The 16,409-nt window shown below is 37.4% G+C and overlaps 1 protein-coding gene across 1 annotated transcript; it reads left to right on the forward strand.

Moving 5' to 3' along the window:
- Positions 1–351: 351 nt before the first annotated feature.
- On the forward strand, positions 352–13,258 carry LOC126474055 (programmed cell death protein 5). Its single transcript, XM_050101468.1, has 4 exons — positions 352–508; positions 601–709; positions 793–959; positions 13,004–13,258. Exons 1-4 carry the CDS (start codon positions 443–445, stop codon positions 13,049–13,051), a joined length of 390 nt encoding a protein of 129 aa, XP_049957425.1. The 5' UTR covers positions 352–442; the 3' UTR covers positions 13,052–13,258.
- The last annotated feature ends 3,151 nt before the right edge of the window (positions 13,259–16,409 follow it).

Genomic DNA, 16,409 nt, shown 5'->3' on the forward strand with positions numbered 1-16,409 from the left:
AGCAATATTGGTAGTTACAGAAATCGATATTTCCTTACTGTTGAATATCGAGCTTCTTTCGCGACTGAGACAACATACGTCCGAACGGTTGGCTCCCAATATTTTTAGCATCCATGTCATGAAGTAACTGATCGAATAATTTTATAGGAATTGGATGTTTTTATGCATACGCAATTGTTTTTATCTGCTTTAATGACATGGTAACGAAAACTCCTTTCGTAGGCTTACTAAAATCACAGTACCACAGTGTGGTCACCATCATAGTATCTTTGCTTTGTTGTTTCGCTCTTCGACCTTCGACCATTCTATGGTCGAAGCCTTCGACCATAAATATACTAGTGTCTATGGTCGAAGGTTTGGCCATAGATGGTGAATATCAGTGGAAAAATTTGTACAGTACTACAGTAGTTACTGTTTGTTTTGTGCAGTGGGATATCGGATTATGGGTGACGCTGAGTTTGATGACATGAGAGCGAAGCGCTTAGGTTTAGCGCATTCGAAATATAAAGTATTTATATTTGGTTAATTTTGTTTTTGTTGCCTTCTTCCTACATATAGTACCAACATCAAGTATTTAATTTCGCTCCATATTTTCTGTAGGAAAATGAGTTCGATAATAGGAATGCTGCAGAGGAAAAAAAACGCGAACAAGAGGAAATGAAAAATAGTATTCTTAGCCAAGTCTTGGATCAGTCGGCAAGAGCTCGACGTATGTTGTAACGTCATTTGATGACAAATTGTTTTCGTGTTGGCTTGGATGGCCGTAGAGGTACAACCAATGTTTTGTTTCAGTAAATACTCTGATGATCGGTAAACCAGAAAAAGGTCGCTTAATTGAAGATATGATTGTGCACATGGCAAGGACGGGCCAACTTATGGGAAAGTTAAATGAAAATGGACTCATTAACATAATGGAAAAAGTTAGTGAACGGATTCAGCGACCTACAACAACTGTCAAAGTAAGCATTGTGTTCTCACTAACAAATATAGATAATGTATGAGAGCAAATTAGTTTATCGTCTGTACAGAATGCCATTTCATCGTTACTTTAAGTTTGGTAATGACAAGTACTGAAAGGAATTTCGATGTTGATGATGTACATTTATTGCGTAATGGTTTTAAGATTAATACAAGTACATTATCTTTCCTTTGATATACCTAAGGCTGTAAATTTATTTCTATGTGATGATAAAAAAGAATTTGTGTACATCTCTCTTCAAACTTACTAAATAATGTCCTTGCCACAACTTTAATTAATCAGTGGTATTAGTTCAAAGAAACCTGTGCTAAATATCATCTTTTTGCCATATAGTAGGACCTGCGTCAGATTCTATGTAAAGATTCATTACATTATAAAATGCAGGGTATTGTGTTTATTGTTAAATGTTGTGGTCTTTTATTGACTCCCATATTGGGTCCGTTTATGCTATTTTGAATCCTTTTATTCTTATTTCTTCATAGAATCAAAGGTGCTTAAAATGTTGTTGGGGTCTTCATTCTGAAGACTGGATGTGTCTCTCCATCCCTCTCTGTCCTGTGCAGTCTTCTTTGTCTCCAAATAAGTACTGCAGCCTACAACCCTTTGAACTGTATTCATCTGATGGTTTCCCCCTACAGCTTTTACCTCCCAATGCTTCTCTCCAGTACTAGACTGGTGATAACACTGATGTATCACAATGTGGCCTATTAAGCAATACCTCCTTTTAGTCAAGCTATGCTACAGATTTCTTTTCTTTCCAGTTCTGTTCAATAACTCCTCATTGGTTACATGAACTATCCATCCAATCTTCAGCATTCTTCTGTAGCACTAAATTTCAAAAGCTTCTCTCCTCTTCTGGCCTGAACTTATCACTCATGTTTCACTCTATAGAAGGCTATACTCGGAACAAATACCTTCAGAAATGGTTTCCTGACAGTTAAATCTTTTCTTGCCGTTTCCTGTTTACTTTTTACATCCTCTCTACTTCAGCCATAGTCAGTTATTTTACTGCCTAAATAGCAAAACTCATCTACCACTTTGAATGTCTCATTTCCTAGTCTAATTCCACCATCATTGCCTGATTTAATTTGGCTACATTCCATTATCTTTGTTTTCTTCTGTTGATGTTCATCTTGTATCCGCCTTTCAAGATACTGTCCATTCCATTCAACTGCTCTTCCAAGTACTTTGCTGTCTCAGGGTTTTTATTTCTTGTCCCAGTACTTAAATTCCTTCTCCAAATTAATTAATTAATTAATTTTTCTGCTTGTTTAGCGTGCTGATTGATCACATCAATGATAGGCTACAACCCTGACGGACTCCCTTCTCAATCACTGCTTCCCTTTCAGACCTCTCAACTCATTATAACTGTTGTCTTGTTTCTGTACAAGTTGTATGTAACCTTTTTCTTCCTCTATTTTACCCCTGTTACATCCAGAATTTCAAACAGTGTATTCCAGTTGACATTGTCAAAACCCTTCTCCAAATCTGCAAGAGCTACAATCTAGAACAGCCTACTCTTAAGAGAAATTGTAGGATCAGTATTGCCTTGCATGTTCTTGCATCAATATCTACAGGTCAAACATTGTCACACTTAGTGTGCCATTTTTAAACACGCAAGAGTACACTAACAAGAAAGACCAAGTGATTATTCGTCCTGAAGAGTTTTGTCCAAGTAGACCATTGAGTTGTGTAAGTAGCAGATGGTGACTGAAAATTGATTTTTGGTTCCAGTGAAATGGGAGGAAGCTTCAAAAACTTATCACTATTATTTCCACAGGGTGAACAGAAAACATCACCAGGTTGTTAGCGCCAGTGTGTTTAAGTCTGAGAAACAGATGAGAGTGAGCTAGTAAGTGCTGTAATTATTATAGTCTTCTTCTTCGAAATTGGTGTGATGAAGCTCTCCACGCTATTCTGTTCCGTGCAGACCTCTATCCCTGCATAACTACTATGACCCAGTTTGAACTTCCTTAATGCTGTCAAAACTTTGTCTCGCTCTACATTTATTACCCACCTCCCCCCTTTTCCCCCACACTCTTTCTCAGTTACCAAGTAGACAATCCCTTTATGTGTTAGGACATGTTTTATCAAGAGATCCACTCTTTTAGTCAGGTTGTGCCATAAATTTTTGTCCCCAGTTTGATACAGTCCTTCATCATTAGTTGTCAGATCTACCCATCTAATCTTCTACCTCACACACCCCAGTTTCCTTAAAAGTGGAGAGTTGCCTCTGCCATTAGAAATGTTCATTGTACACAAGATCTTTACAGAGGAATGTGAATGGTATTTACTCATTTGTTCAGTACTATTTCACTAACTCACAACCAAAATGTCACATTTAACCCTAACCTAGACATCAGATAATGCTACAGATCAGTCTGTCACCATAACCTGCAGTGCAAAAGCTAAAATAGATACATATTTTCAGTGTTATATTGTATTTTTGTTGTTTGCTAGTTTGATGACACATAAGCTACCACATTGTGACAGTATGAAGCAGACATCTATCAGTATGTTCACTTGACGTGAGAATGTACTGTGCTATCTACTGGTCTTCACACTTCATCACTCCTGTGAGAATTCACAACAGGAGTCACTTCATAATGAAAACCTTGACATAAGTTGCAGTTAAAAAATTGTGGTTAAATGAGGTCTAATTAATGGATGTGTTTTCATTTTCTGATGGTTATGCTGTTTTCAGCATTTAAATAATTCCAATTCTTAGTTATATATATGTGAAATCTTCATTGCTGTTGTAACAATTTTGTTAATTATAACTTTTGATTTAGCTTCTGAGCAGAAATTGGAAAATGGTCAGTAAAAGTCAGTATTTTTCAGACTGATTGGTTCTAGTCTGTATTTTTTAATGTTGGTGTGTAAAGTCATTTTTTTCTTCTTTTTCTTCCTTCCAGATGCAGCCAACTGTGTAACAGTGTGTAACTTAAGACTTCTTGGACTTTCTTTTCCTTGTTTCTCACAAACTTCTCATTTGTTAATGTCTTTTCTTTCTGTGCTCCTCAGAAATGTTATATATGACTCATGTTTCTACTGGTTTCTCTTCAAATGATTTCTGCTTCTGTATTCATCTCTATTTTGGATCATCTGTACTGTAATACAAGTTTCTTGTGCATCCATTTTAACCTCTTCTACCCACTTAGGGGAGGACTTTGTCGGTGAGATGTAACTGATAATATTTTTGCCCAGTTGATTTTCCTCCATTTTTGCTAGGTATCCGTAAAATTTCAGCTGCTGTTTCCGCATTGTGTTCATGTTACTTTCAGTGTACATGCAGAGCTCCTCATTTTTTCTAGCTCTTCATTTTTTCTATTCTACCAAGACCCTTCAGTTGTCTTATGGGTTTCCAGAATTTTCTTGAGATTGTTCCTTTCCTTCCAGTCAAGTTCTTCCAACTGTGCCTCTTTATTTAAGAACAAGATACTCTGTAGGACAGAGTCGTCCTGATTTTATAACTGAATTCTAGTGCCCAATTTTGGCCTCATAGGATATCGCTCGTTTGTTGTACCTGTTTTTTATTGCTTTGGAAGCAAGGCCTAATTTTCTGGTGTTTCTTTTGACTGCCTCTTTATCTAGTCTATTAGGTTGGATCAATTCTGCCAAGTATTTGGGTTTATCAGTCCTTTTCATCTTCCCTTATTTTACCTCGGAGTATTTCTCCCCTTGGTGTCTCTGTTCCATGTATTCCATCTGAGACATTGAAGCTTGTTTCTCCAGTAGTTTGATCAAAATCTCCAGCATTCTTCGCGCACCCAACTGGTTTACAGCTGAAAGGAAAAGGCCGTAGGCAGAAGCTAAACACCTGATTTCCAAATCGTTATCTTCTTTCCCAATGTGTAATTCACTTATTCCTTCCAACTTCAGAGCTTCTTTCCTGGCTTTCATTATTTTTTCCAGGACCGTATTAAGGGAACTGGGGATAACAAGTCTTCTTGGTCGATGCCTTGCTTTATGTCAAAGGGCTCAGAGATTTTTCTAAAAGACCTATCTTTTGAGGTGGTGTCTGTAAGAGTTTGTTCTGTGATTTCCCTAATTTTTCTATCAATTCCGAATTCCTCTAGAACCCAAGATAAAGTTTTTCTGGCAGTTAAGTTGTATGCTTTTTTGAGGCCAACATAATTTAATATTGGCTTTTGTGCTGTAGGGCAGCGCACTTCTACTTGGAAGAACAGAGAACAATGTGAAGTGCAGCTGAGTTCTTCACAACTGCCTTTGTCTTCAGCCAGCCTCTCCTGGATGTCAGAGTAATGGTACAATTTCATCTCTTGGAGCTACATCATTAATTTCTTCTTTATTCTGAAAATGATTGGAGGAAACTGGGCTGTTCAGACATTGTTTCCAGAAAATGTTTCATCAGAGTTCATCCTTTTAAGGACAAAGACAAGATATCATGTGCTACCCTAACTCCATATTTTAAAAAGGAATATTTGGGTAATATTAGAGGAGCACATTTCTCTCTTGGTTTCACGAAATCATGAATGCAGCTTCAAAGCAAGCACATCAAACTATCATTAAATACTTCTAAAAACAAAGATGATGTAACTTACCAAACGAAAGCGTTGGTATTTTGATAGACACACAAATAAGCACACACACACACACACACACACACACACACACACACAAAACTGATTGATCCCAAAAAGTGATTGACATGACTTTTACAGACTTTCATCATCGTCAAAGCCACTGCTAGTGATAATTTACTCAAAGTTAAGTGAAGTCTTCAATAATTCCCAGCTTTCTCCTTCGTAGATATTGGTGCTAGGTTGTGATGGACCTATTGTCAACAAAACTGTGAATCCACTTATGAATGATTATCTGATCATGTTAAGAAGAAAACAGTTTATTTATGTGGCATGTTTAACATACACACAATCTATAATGCATTCCAAAAAGAATTAAAAGACTGGTGAAAATGATTCAGGCATGATCTTGTTTATCTGTCAGTTTTTTTGAGGGCCAAACATGTCATTGCTTTTTTTTTAAAGTAGGATATGAAACTTCCAGGTCATCATTTTATGAAACATGTTTGCTCTAAATGACCAGCTTATGCACCATTTTAAGGGAGACTTCTAGAACAATGGGCAGCTGTTGAAAATATATTCATCAGTTCATACCTCAACACAAAAACAATTCGCTGAGTTCTTTAAAGTACAAGAATATTATTAAACTATTCAAAGGCAAAACTGCCAAAGCGGAAATTGTTTGCGTATATGTTCAAGGTTCGCTGATTTCTTACATACTAGAGGTTGTTTCATCCATCCAATCTATAATGACTTCATAAACCCCATCTGAACATAGCTGCTTGTTAACCTTTCGGGATGTGAGGTCATGGTCGAAGAAACTCTTCCGTTCCTGATGTTTCGTCCAGAACTGCACTGGACATCTTCAGAGGCGCTCCTCCGCTGAGTCTTGCCAACTGACTGGTCGGACGTCCGAGAGCGACATATACAGGGTGTCTCACGCAACTCTGCCACCTTAAATACCTGTGGAACAATAATAGATATTCAAAAATTGTTTTAACCAGCATGAATGTACGGCAGGGGCATAGGAAACCAGATATTATGCAAAATTTTAAGAAGTAAACAAATACTATTTTCAACACAAACTTGTGCATTTTTAAATGGAAAACCCGTTTAATTTCATATTCAATCAATAACATGAAAAATCACCAAAATAATGGCAGTGGTTGCATCGCAATACATCAGTTACATCCTGAGAAATTGTGAAGCGAAGTTGACACGACTCAGTGGAGGAGCGCCTCTGAAGATGTCCAGTGCAGTCTGGACGAAACGAGAGGAATGGAACAGTTTCTTGGACCACGACCTCACATCCCGAAACATTTACCAACAGCTATGTCATCTGAACAGTCATAAATTGATTTTGTGTTAGTGCTGCTCCATTCAGTCTGGAAGCATTTTGTTATAATTATTACTTGCCATTGAAATTAGAGAAACTGAATAGCTCAACAAGTTAAGCCCACAGTAAAGATTCTATATTTCCATGCAAGCTAGAAAGGGCTGTATATCTGCTTCTGCATGTAGATAGTTTCTTGAAGCCTTCTTTGTATAAACCTGTGATGTGGGATCATCAATGTTTGCATGCTGCAAAGAGTACAATGAGGACCATAAAAAAAAGTAGTGAAATTAAATGAGTGCAGTGAACATGCACTTCCTGGTGTGTGGAAACTATTGACATCAGAAGAAGAAAAATTAACAAGGATCCATTCTACATTTATTTGAGTTTTGTGATAGTACATGCTTAGCATTGGTTTCAATCCCTGTTACAGAGAGATTTTTGTAGCAAATTCTCAAATGATTAGCAAAATCTGACTGCCAGTAAACAGTACACCTCTGGTTAAACTTTCTTGGCATTGAGTGCTGTACATTAAACCAGAAACTAATTACAATCCATGTGGAAACATATCTCACTTAAGAAAAACCAGTGTATCACATGAAATTATAGAAAAAATTCTTCCAGTGTCATCATCCACGTCGGAAAGTGCAGTTGGCTCTATACCTGTATACAATAACAAACAGAATAGTTCCATTGTCATGACAGATGACTGTGAGACAATGAAAAAATGACAAAAACAGTCACATTAACTGACTGTGCAAGGCAGCTGACGTAGACTCATATCCCATCTATAATATTTGCATGATGTATTAAGATGGAATTGTAAGAAGTTATTAAAAAGATACAACGACCCTTGGCATATCATATAATAACGAAACTGTGCGTAGTTGTAGCTACTTGAACAATGAGATTACTGGGATTAGAGTAGTGATGGCAGCGGTGTAATGTGTCATAAACTACAGAAGTTTTTTGTAAATTCTGCTGTTCTTAATTTGGAGGAGAATGCAAGATAATGCTGTTTTATCAGAGATTCAACCAAATGTTGGGCACAATTCAAGAGAAAACCGATAAAGCTGGACGACAAGCCAGTCAGGAGCCATCAATGGCAGATCACCATATAGGAACAGAAAAGACAACCAGCACAAAATGGACAAGTATATATGATGCTACGGATAAACAAATTCCGATGAGTACTCCTGAGAGAGAGAGAGAGAGAGTGTAAAAGTAGAAACAGGAAACCAACTATGTGTTACAACAACAAGATGATAGTGAAGCAAGTACACGACTGAGTTCTGTGTCACTGTGCAGCAGAACTCAAAGGATACTGCAGGCTGCAATTGGCTAGTAGAATGACGTATTGTTTTTAATAAAATGCCAACACCATTGTGTTTTTCTCGAGTTGTGAGTGGTTTGATGTCGCCTGCCATAATTTTTCTCGTGTGTCAACCTCTTCATCTTGGAAGCATCTGCACTCTACATCTTGAATTATTTGTTGGATGTATTCCAATCTTTGTCTTCCCTTAAACTTTTTACTATCTCCAACTGTCTCCATCTCTAGTAGTATGCAAGTTATTCCCTGATGTGTTAACACGTGTCCTATCATTCTGTCCCTTCTTATTGTCAGTGTTTTCCATACATTCCTTTCTTTGCCAATTTTGCTGAGAACCCCCTCATGCCTTAGCTTGTCAGTCCACTTAATTCTCAACATCATCCTGTAGCACCAAATCTGAAATGTTTTGTTCTCTTCGCTTCCAACTGTTCCACAGTCTGTGATTCACTACCACATAATGCTGTGCACCGTATGTATGTTCTCTAAAATTTCTTCCTCGCATTAAGTCCGATGTTTGATACTAGTAGACTTCTCTGAAGAGGAATGCCCTCTTTGCCTGTGCTAATCTGCTTTTTATGTCCTCCTTGCTTCATCCGTCATGTGTTATTTTGCTTCCAAGGTAGCGGAATTTCTTAACTTAGTCTACTTCATGGTCTGCAGTTTTGATCTTCCGTTTATCGCTAATATTGTTTCTGCTACTCATTACTTTTGCCTTTCTTCTGTCTACTCTCAGTCCATATTCTGTAGTCAACTAACTGTTCATTCCATTCTACAGATCATGTAATTCGTCTTCACTTTCACTGAAGATAGCAATGACATCAGCAAATCTTATCACTGATATACTTTCACCTTGAATTTTAATCCCAATCTTGAACCTTTTTATTTCTGTCATTGCATCTTCGATGTATAGGTTCAACATGAGGACAAAAGGATACATCCCTCCCTTATACTCTTTTTAATCCAAGTATTTCATTCTTAGGCTTCCATTCGTATTGTTCCCTCTTGGTTCTCATACATATTGTATATTATCTGCCTTTCTCTAGAGCTTACCCTTATCTTTCTCAGAATTTCAAACATCTTGCGCCATTTTACATTGTCAAACACTCTTGTGAATCTCAATCACTGTAGTAGTGATATTGTGCAGTCCCCTCCAAACCACAACTGTTGCTGACATTTTACTCAAAACCAACACTATAGTTGCTGAACCTGCATCAACGTGCTCCATGTGCTGGACAAGAAATGTACGAATGATGGGTGGCGCCACGGCTGGCTATGCTATCATTCATGTATGTAAAAGCTCTGCCTAGTGGCCATGGGATCCATCTGCATTTCAGAGTTGTTAGAGTGGGATACCAGAAGCAGAAAAACAAGGAAATTTATGGAATCATTTGAGGCTACATGACCTTTTTGTTTACGTCCTGGTGCATTTTTCATGATGAGTTTATGTGGAAGAAACGTGTAACTGGTAAGGATAGTCCAGGGAAATGTAGGTGTTTGAAATTGTTTATTGCTGCATAAAGTTGGATTTAGGTTTTGATTTTGTTTTACTGTTGAAATTGGATATATATTGCAAAATGTAGGCCCAGCCATAGAAGGGACTAACTTATTCACATCACTATTCCAGTTGAAAGTAGTATGCATTGTTATCTTGCAGAGCAAGCACAGAAAATGATTCCAGAAAATGCCTCAGTGGTGGCAGTTTACTATTTGTGTCCTTAAATTTATTGACAATGCTGATGGAAAAGTTGACAGAAGAAACAAGGAAAGTGTTAAAGTTAAGTAAATGTTGTGCGAATTACAACAGGAGGGACACATTGCAAGAGGAAGAAGAAATGTGCATAAAGTAAATATCTCATTGACGATACGAAGAGATCTATTATATGACACTTTCTGCAATGTTATGAACACCACAAAGAAATGCCAAGTTTGTAAAACCTTCGCAGGTTTAGTCTCATAGAACTGGACTTAAAAGTCTAGCACGGAAATTCTGAGAAAACTTGTTCTGCTTATGTGATTTAGTTTGGAAAGATGCTGGAATAAACAATTCTGCGTGAAAAAGGCATAGTTTAAAAAAGAAAAAGGGGGGGGGAGGGTCGGTCATTGACCGTTAGATTTTAAGAAAGAATGATGCATCCAAATTAAAGCAGTCAGTGCCCCCCCCCCCCCCCCCATTCAATTGAAACATTGGACTTAAATAATTTTATTGGTGCAGTGGTGTGAGATTGTTGTCAAACAAAAATGCTGACTTAATTATTCAATCACAGCTACCTGCATGTAGACAAAGTACTGAACATTGCTTTCTTATCAGTTCCCCAGACATTACACAATGGTGCCAAGATATCCTATCGTCCCCTAGATCAAATTCTGAGCTTTGAGCAGCAGCAAGTCGATGTCTTGAATATTTGTTGCTAGAATATTGTCCAACATTGGCTATGTCACTATAAACATTTATCAGGGTGTCTAGAGGTTCAGAAATTCATAAAAAGTAATGAAATTGAGTGGATGGTCATGAATTTTGTTTTATGTGTCAATCAGATGTTGTTCTAGAAGGGAGTAGCAAGTTAGCACTACTCCCAAAAATGTTGTATCCAGTTGTCCATAGTCTTTGCTATCTGTAGTAGACTTGCATGTCCATCTTTGTGAGCCTTGTTAGCAAAAGCCTTTGTGACTGTGGTTCGCAACCTTGAGTGGCAGGTGTGGATGGAGAAATTTGGAGGTGTGAGTTCATTGAGCTGTATGTGGTGTACACACCTAGTGAAAATTATGTACAAATTATAGCTCTGCCCATGACAGTGCTGCCATCTGATGTGTTGCTGGATGAGTTTGTCAGAACAGCTGTTTCTTTAATTCTATCCACTCCCACTTCTGTTTCATTCTCTTTAATCCACATCTTTTTTGGGAAAAGTTTTCTTAAATGTTTTTAATAATTGATATTAAATTATTGTAATTTTAATTGCATTTTAAAGGTGTGTAGTATGATCAAATTAAAAAAAGATTTCTCATTAGCCAAGAAGTTTATGATGCTATATTAGTGCTACTTGTAGACAATACCTTGGCATCTTTTGAGTGAAGGAGTGGGTAGAGTACAAAATGCTTGCAGTGGAAAGAGGTGTGTGTGTGTGTGTGGGCCATGCTCCACATCCATGTACTGTAAATGCACAACACAGGCAACACAAACTTGTGCTTTGAGCGTCCACAAAAGCAGCAATGTACACAATGGGTGTAATACTCTGTGGTATGAAAATTGACATCACAGTGTTTATTGATATGTTAAATGATGAAAAAAAGTGGAAACAGCATAACAAAACACAGTGACAGCAAAGTTCAGTGTCAAAGCAGACAACATTGCAGTCAGTACCAGGTAATAGTTGCTGCACAATTGGTTACGAACATCAGCAAATCAGTATGGCTGGTACCATGGACTACAAGGAAAATGATATCTTTATGTTCAGAAATGGGAGCACAGGTACTTGCAAGCTCTTGTATCTAAAAATTACTGAGAAGAGTTCTTTGAAATTAAAGACAGTGCTTCCTGTTTATCACCCAGAGTTATGCAGAGCTCTGTTTAGAGACATTATCAAGTGACAGTTGTGTTGGAAGAATTTGTGTCAAAAAAACATAAGACTCCATCAGCAGCTAACGTAGTTAAGAGAGACTACTTTAAATTTTGTGAATATTCTGAAAAACAACTGGAACAGTTCAATCTTAAGGAGGACTAGCTTGATCACTTTCTGATCATTTACTGCAAAGTGCGAGCATTGACGTCATCAAGTTCGTGCAGTAGCTCGTATACATGGTTCATGGAAATGCTACAGTTGAAAGATACTTTTCTGTTAACAAAGGTGGTTTAGTTGAAAACTTATAAGAACATACAATTGTTGCAGATGGAAGTGTTTACAGTGCAATCATTAGGTGGTTTACTTAGTGGTAAGAAACAACTGAATGTGGAATTACGAATGCAGTTATACTAGCTGTGAAGAATGCTTCATCAAAAAGAGTAGAAACCTTAAAAAAAAAAGAAGAAGAAGAAGAAGAAATCTGATGAAAATGAAGTGGCCAGTCTTAAAAGAAGAACAGTTCAGGAAGTAAGAGGTTAAAAGTAAAAAACAAATAATTATAGAAAAGTCAAAAGAATCAGTTGAAGTTTTGGGTATTGAATTTTCCAGTTTAGCTAAGAAACTTAAAAACTGAATCTTTTACTGTGAAGTTTAATATTTGACATAAATTTTGTACCTTCAAAATTGTTCTGTTGCCCGAAGGAAAATTGTTTTCGCTACATAACTATGTTAAAACAATTTGTATTTTAATTGATGTGGTGACGAATGTGTGTGTGTGTGTGTGTGTGTGTGTGTGTGTGTGTGTGTACCTCATACTGTGTGAGAGTTTAATGTTTTTATAGTATTTGATGAATAATATACTATGTCACAGATAATTATTTATGCTGACATACAATTTAATTGCCGTAAGAGTTATTACATTCAGCTTTCATTTCAACCAGTTTTCAGGTTCTTAAAAAAGTGTTTTTTGTCAGTGTACTGCACATATTTTTGAGAGGTCATGAATATAACTGAAGAGGCTATTAAAAAGTCATGAACTTGAGCCTCTGAAAATCTGTAGACACCCTGCTTTCGAGATAGGGGACCTTTTCACATTCCATGGGTGTAGATAATGTTCTGATTAAGTTGATCATAGCTCACCTGTTTATTTAAACAACTGATTCTGTTGAGGAAACATTTTCTTTCAAGTAGTTGAAGTTTGTATTTACTTGTCTCATTCTGGAAAATTCTATGCTGTAATACTATTCGTTTTGTTGCCAGTTTGATCGACGACGAGCGGCTTTGGATGATTCTGATGATGATATATAATGAAATAGCTGGAAGAAAGAAGGAAACTGCAACTGAAAGAAAACAATCTGAAATTAATTTAAAAGGACTGAATTATAGAATTTTCATATCCATAATATTGTTTATGATACATTCTCATTAACTTTCATTTAATACAAGCTTATATTATTTATGGTAGCTTGTAAAATTACACTGCATTAAATGATGAAAATAATTTCTTTTTTAAAACATGTACAGTATTTTTCCACTAAAAGTGAAATCTTAAAAATTGAGTAGTTAAAGCATTGACTTTTGCTAAAAAGTCTACTGTTGTTGTGTTGTCAACACAAATAACTATTGAAGTACTGTAGTGACAGTTTCCCAGGCAATGCAAGGTGCAGAAACTAGAAAAAAAAATCACTAACATGTTTATATCAAGTACTTTGTATGCTGAAACAGGCTGACAACTAAACAATAGTTTGTGTGTGTGCGTGCTTGCTTATTTACGAGTAAATTACAAAAATGTATGTAAATATCACTGGTTCACATAAATATCCCATTATGCTATGGTTGGCATATTAATGTATTGTGGTCATAACTCCTGTCAACTTCTTATTTTTAGTATTTGTTTAATTATTAATTAATTATCTTTTGTTATAAATGCCTCATAAGTTGTCATTTTCAAGTATTTCCACCAGCTGGACATGGTAACAGTTCTTTATGCTATAGTGGCTGCCCTATAATTAACATTGTCAACTTATTTTGTTGTATTAGTAACCGAAGAATTTTGTGGATTCTGCACTTCTACAGCATCTGGCATCATGCTATGATGTTATATCTCAAACATCTGCAAGTAGAATGTAGGTGCAGTTATGTTCGGGGATAGTGATTAAGAGAAGACGAGGAAACTTTATAAGGCAAAGAGTGGGAGAGACAATTCTAGCATGCTGGTTTATTTTTTTATGTCAACTTAATAAACTGTCAGAATCAAACCAGGAATAGTTATCATAAAAAATATGCGATTATTAAAATTAATCAACCTTGAGTCACTTTGTCCAGGTTCTGAGGCAGGCGTAAAAATGTCTTTCACTAATATCTTTACAATGGCAATGCATCTGCATGAGATAACATTGCTGCACACTGAAATACCGCTTACTGTGCCACAAAAGTTTGCTAACAGAACATATAGAACATCAGCAATAAATGTCATGACTCAGAAATTATCGAAGGTAATAAAATGTTTAGTTTGTTCTATTTCTTTCCCCAAAAGTGCATTGGGTTTGCATCAAATAACAGCATCCATGTAATGTGCTGTAAGGTTGAATTTGGACTCTGAATCTGCTTGAATCTCCTGAAGAACAAGAAATATATTATAAAAAAATATATTCATGAAGCAGCAGCAGAAGTCACACTCATAAAGGTTTAACTTTTACAAGCTTTTGGAGCCAAAGGCTCTTTCTTCTGGCAGAAGAGTTGAAGAGGAAGGAAGAGTGGTGAAGGAAAAGCACTGGAGAGGTTTAGGGAAAGGGGTGCAGTTCAGAAAAGTCACCGTGAACCCTATTTCAGGGGAGACTTATCGGTTGCGCTGGACAAGATTTGAAACCTGAGAGGTTAAAGGTTGAAGACAGGGTAATATGCAAGACAGTTTTGCTATTAAAACATCATGCACAAGTTAGTAAGAGTGAAAAGGTAAGTGCATTATATGTAACAGAGGTGGCACGGGAGACAGCGAAAAATAGGCGGGTCAGAAAATTAAAGATGTAGAAAACTAAAGTGGAGTGAAGAAAGGAGTAGTTACTGTGAAGAAATGCTGAGATGGAAGGAATTAACGTAAATTAAGGCCAGGTGGGTGGTGAGAACAAAGGACATGTAGCACGTGTTCCCACCTGTGGAGTTCTGAGAAACTGTTGTTTGGGGGAAAAATCCAAATGGCGCATGTGGTGAAACAGGCACCGAGGTCATGTTGTAGAGTATGCTCTGCAACAGGATATTGTGTGTTGCTGGTATACACCCTCTGCCAATGCCCATTCATCCTGACAGATAACTGGGTGGTAACCGTGCTGATATAAAAGGATGAAGAGTGTTTACCTAACAGCTTATATACGACATGTCATTTCATAGGTGGCTCTCCCTTTGATAGTATGTTTTTTTGCCAGTTACAGGGCTGAAATAGTTCGTGGTAGGAGGGTGCATAGTGCAAGTCTTGCAGCGGGGATGGTCACAGGGGTAGGCGCCATAGGTTAGTTAGATGGGTGCAGGAGGATAGGGTCTGAGAAGGATATTGTAGAGATTGGGAGCATAGTGAAACACCATTCTGGATGTGGTGAGAAAAGTCTGACAGAATGGATCTTCAGCGCATGATTTTAAGACGTCATGGCCTTGTTGAAGTAATAACTTAAAGCCACATTCAAGACGAGGCTAACACTGAGTGACGATTGGTGTGCTCCGGAGTTGTTTTTTGGAAGGATCAGCAGTAACAGGATTTTATGCGATGGCCTGGGAAATCTGCCTTTGAAGTAAGCTGTTGGGATGATTACATCAAGTGAAGGCTGAGGTGAGAGTGGTGGTATATTGCTGTAAAGAGTCTCCATTCAAACAAATACCTTTGAAAGTCCCTGTTTCTGAATGTAATCCTACTCTACACCAAGCTGTTTTACATTTTCAAATGCAGCAATCTCTTGCACTTACCCAACTAATGTGTGACCTATATGCCCTCTCAGTTCCCACTCCACCAGACTTCTCTCCTTCTACAAAATCCTGCAGTTATCTGCCCCTCATGTTTCTTTGGATGGTGTTGTCTGCCAAGCCAACTTCAGACTGCAACAACATCCCAGATTTCACCTCAAAAAGATATTCCCACCTTCTCCTTAACAACAGTGTTGTTTTCCTTCCTGTCTCTCTTCTTTATTTATGTCAGTGGTACACTAAAATGAATGCATATACAATACATACAAAGGAAACTATACAGTATTCACCCATAATTGGGCAACTTTGATAACACTGGGTGCTGCAGCTGGTAAGTCCTTCATGCTACAGCTGATTAGGCATGAGTTACATTTGAAGATATGCCGGGTTGTTTGCATTTCACTGCATTCACACAGTGTTGTGTTGGCAGTTGGAAGTTCCATTGAAGGAGATTGTTCCTCGATCTTGTGACTTCCGTCTGCAGCTCACCAAACGGATACAACTCCTACAAACTGAGCTTGGCCAATCTCCTTAACATCCCAAGCCTTCACCCCTGTGTTCCAGGCCAGTAATAACTTAAAGCCACAAGAACCAATCACAACAGTACAGTGTTCTCAACCTCTCGTCTAAAGCACTTTCCACTCTTAAATTATCTATATTATCTAAGGGTCTCACTTTCAGCCCTAAACCTGCATTTAACCATGCTGGTTTGCTG

This window comes from Schistocerca serialis, chromosome 4 (assembly GCF_023864345.2).
Source record: "Schistocerca serialis cubense isolate TAMUIC-IGC-003099 chromosome 4, iqSchSeri2.2, whole genome shotgun sequence".
Taxonomy (NCBI): domain Eukaryota; kingdom Metazoa; phylum Arthropoda; class Insecta; order Orthoptera; family Acrididae; genus Schistocerca; species Schistocerca serialis.

Coding starts and splice junctions, on each gene's coding strand:
- LOC126474055 (XM_050101468.1), top strand. CDS start 443: ATGGGTGACGCTGAGTTTGATGACATGAGAGCGAAGCGCTTAGGTTTA. Junction 509..600: donor TAGCGCATTCGAAATATAAA/GTATTTATATTT, acceptor TATTTTCTGTAG/GAAAATGAGTTCGATAATAG. Junction 960..13,003: donor GACCTACAACAACTGTCAAA/GTAAGCATTGTG, acceptor TTTTGTTGCCAG/TTTGATCGACGACGAGCGGC.